Genomic DNA, 14,006 nt, shown 5'->3' with positions numbered 1-14,006 from the left:
ATATATTGTGAAATGTGAAACACAATCCCTGCGATTCATTTAAATAAATACATGCAGCGCGCTTTTCACAGCGAAGCGCGGCGCTTTAATCATTTACATGAGTGCATGTTACGTGTTTCTTTAAGCGTCTTAGATCGGCTCTGCTGCTCCACACAAACCCAGTCTCTGCATGTGCTGTCCGAATGGCAGCGTTTAAACGTGTTCAAATAAACAGCACTGACAGAGAAATTGCACCAGTGCTCCTTTTTAATTGAACCAAACCTGTTAAGTATGAACATTAAGAGAGATCTGGACTTGATCCAAAAACCATGACATTTCATTATAGCAATGAGAAAATGGCATCTAATGCTGCAGAGAAATATGAAAGAACAACGCCAACTTTTTTGTTTTTGTTTTTCATAAGTCAACCACATGGAATCTGTGCAGATTTCCAAAGAATCAACAAGGTCTACACAGCCTCCACACCCCTTGCTTGTTCTTTTCTTCAGTTATTTAAACTTTACATAATTTGGTAATGCTTTCAGCTACTAAAAATAGTGATTGGTTAACACATTTTACCATTCTTAAATCCATTCTGCAGATTTAAGTATGTTAACAACTGTAAAAATACCATGTCTCATGAGTATCAAAGCAGAACTACATTTTTGAATAATCGAAGTGGGTGTGCCAGTGTTGTATTCTACAACAATTTGTTGTCCATTTTAGAGGATTGGCAGAAATGAATAGACTGTCAAGTAATAATTTTGGTTTAATCACCACACAAAGCAACTTCAGAAGCACATCCGTCATATGGACTACAAAGCGCTTTAATGATGTTTTATTGTCCTTTTTGGAGCTTAAACTGTAAAATAGCCATTTTGAAAACTCTTCATATTTTTCCTTTTCAGTTCTTTTGTTTTGTTTTTTGACAAATCAAAGGGAGTGGTTTTCATTTCAGGTTTGCGTCCATGTTTGTTACAACGTGAGGGCTTAGGGTGAACTATTCACGTCATTTTTTTGACTCATTTATCAACTTTGGGAAGTTGGTCACCTTTTGTCAGGTTTGTCAAAGCAACACCCAGGGTTCATACACATTTTTTTCCCTTTTTAATTTCCATGACTTTTGAGGCAATTATTCATTATTAAGTCTATGCATACATGGAAAATAATAAAAATCTGTGTCCAAATGTATCATAACATATCTTAACTAAAATGACCAATGCTATTTGTTTTTTAATAAAAAGTACAAGCTGTGACTGTGCCAGGCATGACTCCATGCAGAGAACATAGTGTAACGTGACTGATTGCCCGAATGCTAAGTATTGTAATTTGTATAACCAACATTATCAATTAATCTCAGGGCCTGAATTTAGTTCATCCTAATGGGCCTTTCACACAGGATGCAGAATGCCCTGTGCTGGCCGCTGGGTTTAGCATAGCCCTTCAGATACAAAGCGATTTGCGCTTCGCTGGCCGAAGCAAAGTAAGCAGAGTTTTTTAAAGCTTTTACAGGAGTTCAGTATGTCTAGTTATTTGATTGTCGTTCCACCTTTCGGTCAGCAGCAAATATGCATCTGTCCTGAGCTAAGAAGTGAGCGATAGCACTAGCCCTGCTAGTAGTAGTAGTAGTAGTAGTAGTAGGAGGAGGAGGAGGAGGAGGAGGAGGAGGAGGAGGAGGAGGAGGAGGAGGAGGAGGAGGAGGAGGAGAAGGAGGAGGAGAAGGAGAAGGAGAAGGAGAAGGAGAAGGAGAAGGAGAAGGAGAAGGAGAAGGAGAAGGAGAAGGAGAAGGAGAAGGAGAAGGAGAAGGAGAAGGAGAAGAAGAAGAAGAAGAAGAAGAAGAAGAAGAAGAAGAAGAAGAAGAAGAAGAAGAAGAAGAAGAAGAAGAAGAAGAAGAAGAAGAAGAAGAAGAAGAAGAAGAAGAAGAAGAAGAAGAAGAAGAAGAAGAAGAAGAAGAAGAAGAAGAAGAAGAAGAAGAAGAAGAAGAAGAAGAAGAAGAAGAAGAAGAGCAGCAAGGAAGAAGAGGCTGTGGTTGCATGAAACCCTCAGGCCCAGGGCAACACTTTGGGGAATTCAAGCTCGTGAAATACATTTTGCCTTCCGTGCTCGTTTCGATGCACTGCTTCTATTGGCCCCGCAGGTAATCATCACAAAGCGCAGCGGAAAAAGTTGAAATATTTTGCAAATATGATGAAATTTGTGGCCTTGTGCGTACAAGCTCATCAAAGGTGTGCTCCGCTAACACACGCAGAACACAAACCGTCCTCGAGCGGCGCAAGCCATTGAAATTAATGCTTGAAATTTTTTGGATAAAATGGTTGGGTCATCATAAGCCATAAACAGACATTCTTCGAATTCCCTGTGTGACACTTTACAATTGATGGTTTTTCATTTTAATAATTCTGTTGTTTCTTAGTTTTATAAACATTAGGGTTATGTTACTTCTTTTCTTATCTTATCTTATCTCATCTTAGTTTTGCTTTTTTACTGTGACTGTGCACACCTTTTATATATTAGTATACAGTATCACACTTTGGTAAATATCTCGTCCCATACCATTTGTGCTAAAGACTTGTGCTTCACCCTGAAAAAAAAACAACAACTATTGAATATATATTACTCTTGGCTCTTATTTCACAGTTAACTTTACTATGTAATTATGTAATTATTCTGTAAATAAATATTCCAGCTCAATAGATTTCCTGTGTGGCAGGCGTATGGAATAGATCAAGAGTAATTCATCTTAAATATAAATATATGAAGATATATTCTCTTTCCCAACTTTGGAGGCAAACTGACTCCTTGTACGCCCACTATTTATTCAAGCATTTGGTGTGACCTTTCTTAGATCTCTGAAGGTGTTTTTGGATATTCTCCAGTATGAAAGCTCTTTGCACCAGAACCAACTGTGGTAAGAACTGATCTGATGTCAGTGACAGGTGAAAATGACTGCTCAACTTGGGTGGCTCTGTTGACATAACGGTTACACTTTCTCTCCAATGAAAATAGCTTTTTTTGTAAATGAGGTTAGTCTGTGGAATTTGATTAGTGAGGCTGGCAGCAAATCTGCAGCCCACATACTGAGGGCTATTTGTTCTTTAGTCAGCAAGCCCTACCGTATGTGGCAAGACCAACGGACCTTTTTTCTCCATGCTACCTGGTAATTATTTAAAAAAAGTTCTGTCACAGCAAATTATATTAGAAAGAAGGTTATGGTTGGATATAACCCCATTTTTTCACTTATGGACATTAGGGATGAGTCACGATTTTCGAATATTCGATTAGTTGATTTAATTATAGAATATCGAATAGGTTGTGCGATTTTCGTCCTGTATTTACCTGTAACTTACATTACCAGTACCGTATTTTCCGGTCTATAAGTCGCACTTTTTTTCATAGTTTGGCTGGTCCTGCGACTTATAGTCAGGTGCGACTTATATATCAAATTTTATTCATACTGACTGACAAGAATAAACATATAGCCGCAAAAGGGCAGTCTATGCTGCTCCTGTAGCCTACCACGGAAAAAAATAACTGAAAACAGAAAAAAACTTAACTGAAATATTAACTTAAAGACTGAACACAACTTAGAAAGACTGAACACAAACAAAATGCCCCCATAAAGAAAATCCTATTCTGCAAAATACAAACTGCATGTAGTAAAATATGCAGCGGAGAACGATTCACACAGCGTTCGTCTCGCGCGGATGAGCCTCTCCCGGCAGAGAGTTCAAGCGTCTGTGGACTCGTTCCTTCAGCTCTGGCCATCTTGCTTACAGTCCGCAAGTAGCTTTCTTTTTTTTTTCTTCATTACAGTAAAAGTAACCTCTGCTTTTCGCCAATCCCTTACAAGTTCCTCACTCACTTCAAACTTTCTTTCTTCTGCTCGGTTATGCAGTGAGCGGGCACGTGCATGCGCGCGCGGCTCCCGCTCTGCCCTAATGCGACTTAAGCCGCCTTTCCACTGCACACGACATTCGGACACGACTGTCTGAGTTTTCCCCCTAGTGCCAGTCGCACGGAAATGTTATTATGATCGTACACGGCAACATGGGAGAGATCTTGCGGTTTCAGATACCCCCATTCTGTATGATACTTCTCTAGAATCATATTGCAACCTTCTCATATACGGTAGACAAAAACATGACGACACACTGCGTCTTTTAAGTGGGTTTTTTTATTCTCTGATCTGTTCATTCTTCCAACAGCCATAGGACCGGACCAGCCGCCTCAAACTAGTAAACTAGATCACATAAGTTAAACTACTAAGGTGAACGGCTTCACTCTCACAGACACACACACACGAGCGGCGCAGCGATCGTTACACAAGAGCCAGACAGCAGCCGCTGACCTATCTAATATCAGCACTAAATTAATGACTTCCGGTCCGACGGCGGGTTGTTTGTCGTGTGCAGTGGAAAGGCGGCTTTATTTTCCTCTTCATGACGCATTTTACTCCGGAGCGACTTATAGTCCGGAAAATACGGTATATGGTTTCGGTGCTGATGACGCATTCATTTTAGGCTTCTCCTTTTTAAATTTTAGACATTTTATTATATTAATACATTAATTAAAAGAAACTGTGAGAACTAGTGGAAACAACACGAGACCATGCGACTAGAGACGGGCTCGCAGTGTATTCAGAGTCTGCGCCAGCAGCAGCGCGCGTTCCTTCAGTGCAGCTGGAAGAGTTATGGCCTTTTTAAACCTGCACACTTCATTTGTTTTCTCTGATCAGATCTATCCGATTGCGAAATTACCAGGAGAAAATGCCTTTCTAAATTCTTTCGAGACGGATTAATATCCGACCACTAACACGAATCAATTATCTTGCGGTGTTTGAGCATGAGCTGATGATGAATTAAATGCAGCTCATATCTGTTACTTTCGTTGACGTGAACTCCGTTTAATGTGCATATAGCACGGGAATTGAAGATTGGATTTATATTAATTTAAGGTAAGACATCCAGTATGTTTTTTGTAATATTATTTATTTATTTTTATTTGTAGATTGTAGGCCTTTATAGGCCGTTTCGTTTGCGAGCGCCAGTGTTGCAGTGTTGCGAGCAGCATCAGCCCATGCCTCAACATGTCAAAAACGCCTTTTTACTGTGGTGGTGATAGCAAACATAAACATTGTGATAAAATTGAAGTGTTTTATATCTATTGACTTTAGGCAAGACAAGTCAAGTGTTGATTTGAGAGGCAAAATTTATCAAACGTGGTTAACTCACTGTTTAGCACTTTAAAAAACAAAAACTTGAATTGAACAAACCAAAAATGCTCCACACATTTTTTCTAAATTAATTTAATAAAGAAATGAAACTAAGTAAAACTACTTTAACATTAAAAACAAAACTGACCTATTTTAGTGACTGCAACAGTGTGAATGATCGGATGGGAGGATTAAAAAAAGAAGACAAAAAGCGTGAATACACTGGCTTTCTCTCGGTCGTATCTAAGGTAAATCCTCAACAACACGATCATCATCCCTTACATTATTGAACTAATGACCTTGTAATCAGCTAAAATGCACACGCTGGTTACTTTTCTTCCTGAACAAACGCACACCCGAGTGTTGCTCACACACACTGTACACTGGCATACATACATAATTATATGGCTTGAGTTAATATAGCCTATTCCTTAATGAATTAAACAGTTTGTTATTATACAGTATGAGTGTGTGAATGGTCTCTCTCTCTCTCTCTGTTTATGTGTTTATGCGTGTATGCCGGAAGGAGTTGCGATTTTCGAATAATAAGCGAATAATTCCCATCGATCTTCGAATATTATTTTTGCTTGAAATGCCCATCCCTAATGGACATATGGAGAATGTTTTAGTGAGATTTAAACTTCCAGGAGGGAAGGACAAGGATTATAACAGCCTCTTCTCATACCTGTTCTCCTGGCTTGGAGTTATTTACCGCCTTAAAACCAGTTTATACACCTCTCACAGCTCAGAACCTCTCCCTACTGAGGCAGCACAGTACAATCTGTTGGTCTATGTATCTGCTAGAACAGTAAAGTACTCTCTTTGAGAAGCAACAACAATAAACTAAAATGTACAGTTAGCTTTCAGCTCTATTGTAATTATGATGAAAGAAAACATTCAGCAAGACCATGGTGTTTTGTACCTTTAAAATATACTGACAACCACCATTATAACACGGGAGGTACAGAAGTCCACATGATTCATGATTAAAAATTCATCACAAGTAGCTTTTTTTCACCTGCTTAAGGTTGGTAACTTAATTAGCAAATTTAATAAATGGCAAAAATAACATGCATAATGTCTCAGGTGGTGGTGTCAGGCTCGTACCTGGCAATCTGGTTGACATAAGGCTTTAGTTCGCTTGGCTCGTAGGCACGGGCAAAAGCCCAACACACGTAGCAGGCTGCATCACGTACATTTGATCCCAAACTGCATGCTCCCCTTTTCTCGTCATATATCAGAGCTTTTAGAACCAGAGGCACCACTGCAGGAGTCATAGAGACAAAGCATTAACATGGAAAAATTATTAGTTTTGCAATCCAATCCAATTATATATATATATATATATATATATATATATATATATATATATATATATATATATATATATATATATATATATATATATTAAACACAGTAACAGTGAGATAAGACTGTGAAATACAATTAAAAAAATGTATAACTGTTTTCTGTAATTGTAAACCATCATTACTCCAGTCTTCAGTGTCACACAATCCTTTTAGAAATTTTATTATTTAATTTAATATTATTATATGCTGATTTGATGCTCAAAAACCTCTTATTATTATTAATGCTAAAAACTGTTTTATTAATTAAAACTTAATGCTAAAAAAAAACTATTTTTGTGAAAACAGTGATACTTTTTTTTCAGGATTCTGAGATACATAGAAAGTTCAAAAGAACAGCATTTACTTGAAATAGAAATCTTTTGTAACATTATAAATGTAGCTAACTGTCACTTTTGATGAACTTTTCTGTGTTTTCAATGTTATACGGTAGGGAGCGCTAATTACACACCTTCTGAAACAATACTGAATCCCCAGATCAAAACACATGTGAAGAAGATGCAGAAACAAGCGATATGATATGCATATGTAAAATAATATGAGATCCATCAACATTAAACAGCATATAAATTAAATCTGTCTAATGTTACTGAATGAAATGTTGTCCCAGGATAAGCTACAGGACTGTGAATCATTAGGGGTGTTGATGGACTCCATCTGTTTATGATCATTGTTCAGAATCTGATCTGGATGAAGTCTTTCACAAACACTTGATTTTCTCAGCTTTTTGTTAAAAATGCTGATTTATATTTTATTTTATGAAACTTACCCACATTCAAGTGTTGATAAACAAAATGTATACAACATTTTTTTAAACCAGCTGCTCTATTCTTTCTTTTAAAGGGAAAGTTCCCCCAAAAAATGCCCTGGGGGTACACACAGAAAAATAGGGTGTCAAAATTGTACCTTTAGCTTGTCGCTGGGGCAGTACCCTTAAATGGACATCTTTGTACCTGTTTTACTCCTAAAAGGTGCATATTAGTACCTTTGAGTACAAATGCGTACCTTAAGGTACTACTATGAACCTTTTTGTGGTAAAAATGGTACAACGTTGTTCTTTTAAGGGTACTGCCCCAGCGACAAGCTGTTGTACCCCTAAAGGTACAATTTTGACACCCTATTTTTCTGTGTGTAAGCAGATAAACATAACATTTTCATTTTTGGGTGAACTATCCCTTTAATACTGTATGTTCAGATATTCATACAACAAAATATTCTAGGGGCCACTAAATTGTAAAAATTATCAGACGCTGGTGGTGGCTGACAACTTAAAAAAACAAAACAAAAAAAACGCTGGCAAACAGTTGGTTTAACACACCCTTACAGAATAAAAGTATTTAATTCTTTAAAAAATAAATCTCACTGAACAAAACCTTTTAAACTTTCTTTAAACTTTTTAGATATACATACACATACATATATATATATATTTGTGTGTGTGTGTGTGTGTGTGTGTGTGTGTGTGTGTAATAACTAAATATGACATACATAATTAGATTTATATTTTATATTAACTAGATTACATATTCATAAGAAGTTGTGAGCGATGCTCAAGTATACACAGACACACGCCGAAGAAGAAGAGAGTATTGATAAGTTAGAAGAAGGACCTTATTACAAGGAACTGTCTTTTTTTTAAACTTAGGTGGGGCCAACATTTGAAGCATTAAGAGTTCATGATTCATGCTATTTATGCAAATGAATGAGAATACATTTCAAATCAAAACTTTAACATTAAATGTATACAAATTGAGATCCAGACCCAGTGTAAAATAACTGCGCAGAACAAACATTTTCATAATCATTCTGAAAGTCACATCAGGTGCAGCACACATTTGGCTTCATGCAAATCTCACTGGTTGTCCTCAATATCTCCACACCCCTCTGACAACATCCTCAAACCTGCTTCACACCTAACTCTACCACTCCTGGGCTAAATCAACCATTTAGGCAAACAAAAGACACAAACAGTCTTGTCTGGCTTCTAGTCCATGTGGATTCTCAGCAACAGGTGAGGCAGGAGGAAAACTAGCAATGTATCGTGGCTTGGGGCTTGCCTAATATTAGGCACATTGATGCTGCCTCAGGGCTCTACTGCTTGGGCATAGACTCCACCCACAGAGTCAACACCTCAGAAAGCAAGAGACTCATCAGACTAATCAGAAACGCGACAGAACACCTAAAGAGCAGACACTCGCTTTCAAGGACAATCACGACGGCAAAACCGCTCTACTGTGGGACTGCCATAAGCTTCAGGAGGTCCGCTCTGGATATAATCCATTGCCGATACGGCCAACATCCCGTGGAATCAGACAACAGGTACGGTTGCAATAGTTAACCCAAGATTTTCAATGGCAAATGTTCTTAATGCTGTTTGTATGTACGTACTTTTAGCATTTGTTGAGGCTGTGTAATGTACTTTTTGTAGCAGGTGTTTCAGGGCTAGACCTAAATTGCTTATTATAGATGCACCTGATAGACCACATCTGGCAGAAAATACTCTTTTGTATTTGACATGTGCTTGTACAAATATATACAATGTCTAAATAGTGAAAAATTCACAATTTATTGTATTGCACTAATATCACAAGATATTAGTGTACTCATAAAAAAGTGATTAAGAACCCGGAAACAACGCATAACACAGCAAAATGAAATTTCCCCATACAAAAATGTTCTTTTAATTTGTGCCTTGAGGAGGGAGAGGCTTCATATGAAACATGGGAGTCAAAACCTGAGCCACCACTTCTTGCGACAGCGTGTGACAAACAGGTTCCTTAAGGCGGAGTCATTTTCTGCATAACTTGCCTGGCAATCTCTTTCTTCAATCGTATGCTTCCCAATACAAACCTTCAGGCCTTAAAATCTTTGCACACTGACGGGACCATTATGTATCCTCATTGTAGTGAACAACTGTCAAAGTAGAAACACGGAAGCAGTCCAATCGGGTACTTGTGTTATAACAGAAGAGATTTCAGTCTAATACCTCTGCTAGTTTCTCTGCATTTACAGTGTGAGTGAGATCAACATTTAAATGTCTGGAGTTTGTATCTTGCAGGTAAGGTCATGGGAAACAGGTGTATGTGGTTTCCCACGCCATCAGGTTTTGATGAAGGGGAGCGTGTTTCTACAGGCCTACGCTGGCTTCACTAGTGCAGCTAGAGCATGCCATGCTAACACGCAGGCCAGCAAACAATACAGAACTGCCACAAACTTGAAAATCTTGAGGGATTTTGTGAACACGCAAAATCCCTTTATATAAACCTCAAATAGTGACCCAAAAAACAGAAGATGCTCTGCTACAGTGGGTGGCAGAATTATTTATGTTTTTTTCTTCTTCCGTTTCCAGATAAGGCTGTCAAATAACACAGTATTGGATTGGAACAACTGCACCAGTATGGATATACTCCAGGGGAGAAAACCGAAGAAACCCCATTACATTCCACGCCCTCCTGGCAAACCTTTCAAATATCAGTGCTTCCAATGTCCCTTCACCTGCAACATCAAGTCTCATCTCTTCAACCACATGAAGTACAACCTTTGCAAGAACTCCATCTCTCTGGTATCTCAGCGCATGGAGCAGACAGGAAAAACAACCAGAGCTTCCCAGCATAATCTTCCTTTAAACCACAACAGCATAGAGCCACCCGAGGAAGCCGAAGCCAGCAAACCTATAGAAAGGGTCAACGACAAGGTTGAACAAGAGGAGATGGTTAAAGAAACTAGACAAAAGCCTGAAAGTCCAACCAATGAGGTCAGTAAGGAAGTCCCTGAGCCAGTCTGTGAGATCATGGACAAAAGTGCAGACATGGAGCGTGCACAGAACAAAATATCTTCGGCTTTCTCACCAGTTGCACGAACAGTTGAAAGTGAGACTCTATCTCGGTCTCCACACAACGATCAAACATCTTCAACCATTCCTCAGTTTTACAATCACATGTCACCTTGGGTCCCACCTGCTTCCACAGCACCTCTTCTTCCTTTAATACAAGACTATCCTTCATACATGGTCCCTGAGAGGCCCTTGCACTCCATCTACACGCCCTACCCACACAACCAAGCAAACACCCCTGCCTACCAACTTACACCTCGAGAGACGCAGAGACCTCTGGTGCCATCACCTTTGGTTCCACCTAGTCCTTCTCTTCTCCACCCTTATCACTATAGATATGCTCATTCTATTATTCCCGGTCCACCCCTACCCTACAGCGTCTACCAACACCCTGAACTATCCATGTCCTTACAGAGAACCAGGTATCTTCCTCTGGATGTGTACAGCAACAGATTTTATCCTCGAGAGTACGGAGGACACATGGTCCCCATATCTCATCCGGATTCTTACAGCAGACTTTGTGAGGACAGGGCTGTACAGGAGCACAGTTCAGGGGACAAAGGTACTCGCCAGAGTCCTTTAGCTGGATGCGCCGCCTCTGGGTCCCCCGACAGGCCCAATACCGCAGATGTTCGTTTCCCTGTTACAATTAGGCTCACTTCCCATGGGGAGTCGCTCCCAGTCAGTCAATCACAGCATGTCTTACCAGGGCCAACTACAGCAGCCGCAAACTTAACCAAGAAATCATGTGGGCAACCTCAAGAGAGCATGTTACAAAAGAGAGAGAGGTGGGTAAACTAAAGTTCTCAAAGACACTTTGCATAACAGTCAAATTAAATCTGGTTATGTTGCCCACAAGCAAGTTTTCTCTATTGTTTACAGAGCTTGACATAACATTGGTATCTTGTTTTCTCCCTCTAGGAATGAACCACAAACCACAGATTCTGCAAAGAGCAGTGAGATTTCATCAGAAAAGGAAGAGGACAAAGAGAATGAGGAGGAGCCAGGTCCTCTTAACCTTTCAAAGAAGGACCAGGCTGTATCCAGCAACATGACACACCACTACTCTGACCAAGAGCTCCATTATGATTCAGAAAGTAGTCAAGAGGCACCGCTCAACCTCTGCCTCAGGGGACAATCCAACAACCAGGCTTTGCCCAACACCACAGGCTCTGAAACTCCAGAAAGAGGCTCTGAAACTCCAGAAAGACAAACCATCATAAACTCTGAGGAATCCAGAATTGCTTCACCCAGAAAACAAGACCTAGACCCATGTGACCAGAGGCACTCAGCAGCCTTTGCTCTGTGTCAACTAGCTAGCTCAAGGGACATTATCAATGACTCCTCGATTGGCCAACAAGAAATGACAGAGGGCCAAAACACAAAAGACCTTCCTCCCTCAGACAAGTGCCCAATCAAAGACACTCCAGACACACCCAAACAGAGCACACGGGCACTGGGACAAAAACGGGCAAATACCAGACCTCTGAGGCACAATACCAAAAGGGCAAAGGTAAAAGAACCGTCCCGAATTCAAAGAAAGAGGTCGCAGAACTGCTGATGCAGAGATTTCAAGGAATGGACTGCTGCAATTCAAAGGGTTGACAGAAAGGAGTTCCAGTGAAAAGATCAATACTCAAAGAGACTTACAGGAAGATGGTCAACATTTTTCAGTGGTCATGGGATCAATTCAAAGACATCAATTGATAAATTGTATACCTTTAATCCAAAGCAAGTTGCTTTGGACAAATTTGTAGATATGCAAATGTAGATAATTCTAAAATACAACATTATGCACTGATTGGAAAAAGGCAGCAGCCCAGATTTAAACTAAAAATCTTCTGCTCTTTGACAGACTATAAGTATGTATAAGGTTATTTAAAAGGAGCTGGGTGGTGGTATTTTTTTATATATTTTTAAATAAATAAAGAAGCTAGTCAAACTTGCAGTATTTGAATAAAGTGTTTGCATTAAGTGAGGTATGTTTGCTTATTGTTTTTTTTTTTTTTAACTAAGTACATTGTAGGGGATGTACAATGTTTAGATTGAGATTATAGTGACAATTTATGTGAAAGTGTGAAGTGAAATTTAAAACCAATCGTTTTTTTAAATTTAAAGGTTGGGTTAGTGATTTCTGGTAACCGAAGTTGATATTTGAAATTCCCAAAACAAACACACCCGACCCCAAAAGTGTCTCGTACCTATTTTGATAGCTCCGCCCCACACATACGCAAGCAACGACTATGCTTTGAGTGCCTAGAAAAGCACTATGTAACTGTAACAAATTATTAAATGAATTATGGCGAAACCTGCTGTGCCAGCCGGCCGAGGGTACGATGTCATCAATAAGTGAAGGCAATGTGTGTTACTATGGTAATCCAGGTCGAATGTTCAATGAAAAAGTCATCCCTTACATCCCAAAAACACAAACACAGTTCTCACGAACAATTCGATAGCACGAGCACGACCGTCCAACTAACAAATATATATCAATTGTGACACGATTAGAGGGTTATATTGATTACTAAAAGAGGAACCAAAGAAAACAAACATATATTAGAAGTGTATTGTCTTACTTTTCGGACATTGCGAGCTGACGCTTGAAACAGGTTTATACGATGTGGAAATGAATGGGTCTTTATAATAGCTGAAGTAAGCTACAATACGATTGCAAATGGACAAGCAAGTGAACATGACACACGAGCATATTCAAGTAAAAGCTAGTATATATTAGTTCTGTGAAACCAAAAAAACAATGTTACACTCCTATTGAGAAGAAATAAAGCGATTACAGGCCTTATCGCTCCTTGAGTTCTCTCCAGCACTGGAAAGCTGACACTTCTTGCCTGATCGTAAGACTTCTTTTGTTCCAAAGACATTTTCCACGTGTTTTTTTTATTTGCCATCTCTTTTTCCGTCCTTGCCCGGCTAATGTCCGTCCTGTGTCGTGTCTTTTGAAAAATTACGTTCACAGAACGCGCTCTTCTCACCATCATTAGTAGACACGCCCCTTACAGCTGATTGGCCACAAGTTTGTTTTGGTCCTCGGCCTGAAACACTTTTATAAAGCATTTTTTAAAGGTCCCGTTCTTTGCGATTGCATCTTTTTAAACTTTAGTTAGTGTGTAATGTTGCTGTTAGAGCATAAATAATACCTGTAAAATTATAACGCTCAAAGTTCAATGCCAAGCGAGATATTTTATTTAACAGAAGTTCCCTTTCAAAGCCTACAGCGAACGTTCCCTTGGTTTGGACTACAACAGGAAGTGCAGGGATGTAATGACGTCACTAGAACCGTTTGTTGACTAACCCTCCGCCCACAAGAACACGCAAAAAACGGGGCGTGGTCTGGTTGCTCTCCCACGTGGAGAAGAGCGCGCATTCAGCGCTTTCATCTCCCCGTTATGGTAAGAGGCGGGACCTTTCCGGGCAAAGTGTGCTAAGCTGCTGTCCAATCACAACACGGGAAGCGCTGGCCCAATCAGAACTCGTTACGTGTTTCTGAAGGAGGGACTTCATAGAACAAGGAAATCATCAGGCCGTTTTTAGGACAGAGGAAACAGCGCTGTACAGATAAGTCAATTGTGTGAAAAATGCGAAAAATAAACTCATGTTA

General features: G+C 39.5%; 2 protein-coding genes across 2 annotated transcripts in view; one reads left to right on the top strand and one right to left on the bottom strand.

Moving 5' to 3' along the window:
* Positions 1–14,006, bottom strand: part of tbcd (tubulin folding cofactor D) — a 66,076-nt gene that overhangs the window by 42,050 nt on the left and 10,020 nt on the right. The window contains exon 14 of the mRNA XM_067456907.1: positions 6,299–6,455. Within this exon, the coding sequence (XP_067313008.1) occupies positions 6,299–6,455 (157 nt within the window). The remainder of the gene's footprint in view (positions 1–6,298; positions 6,456–14,006) is intronic.
* znf750 (zinc finger protein 750) lies at positions 8,368–12,331 on the top strand. Its single transcript, XM_067428787.1, has 3 exons — positions 8,368–8,877; positions 9,908–11,178; positions 11,312–12,331. Exons 2-3 carry the CDS (start codon positions 9,956–9,958, stop codon positions 11,949–11,951), a joined length of 1,863 nt encoding a protein of 620 aa, XP_067284888.1. The 5' UTR covers positions 8,368–8,877; positions 9,908–9,955; the 3' UTR covers positions 11,952–12,331.

The sequence above is a fragment of the Pseudorasbora parva genome, chromosome 2 (genome assembly GCF_024679245.1).
Source record: "Pseudorasbora parva isolate DD20220531a chromosome 2, ASM2467924v1, whole genome shotgun sequence".
In the NCBI taxonomy this organism is placed as follows: Eukaryota; Metazoa; Chordata; class Actinopteri; order Cypriniformes; family Gobionidae; genus Pseudorasbora; species Pseudorasbora parva.
This window is presented reverse-complemented; position numbering and strand designations above follow the sequence as displayed.

Coding starts and splice junctions, on each gene's coding strand:
- znf750 (XM_067428787.1), top strand. CDS start 9,956: ATGGATATACTCCAGGGGAGAAAACCGAAGAAACCCCATTACATTCCA. Junction 11,179..11,311: donor ATGTTACAAAAGAGAGAGAG/GTGGGTAAACTA, acceptor TTCTCCCTCTAG/GAATGAACCACAAACCACAG.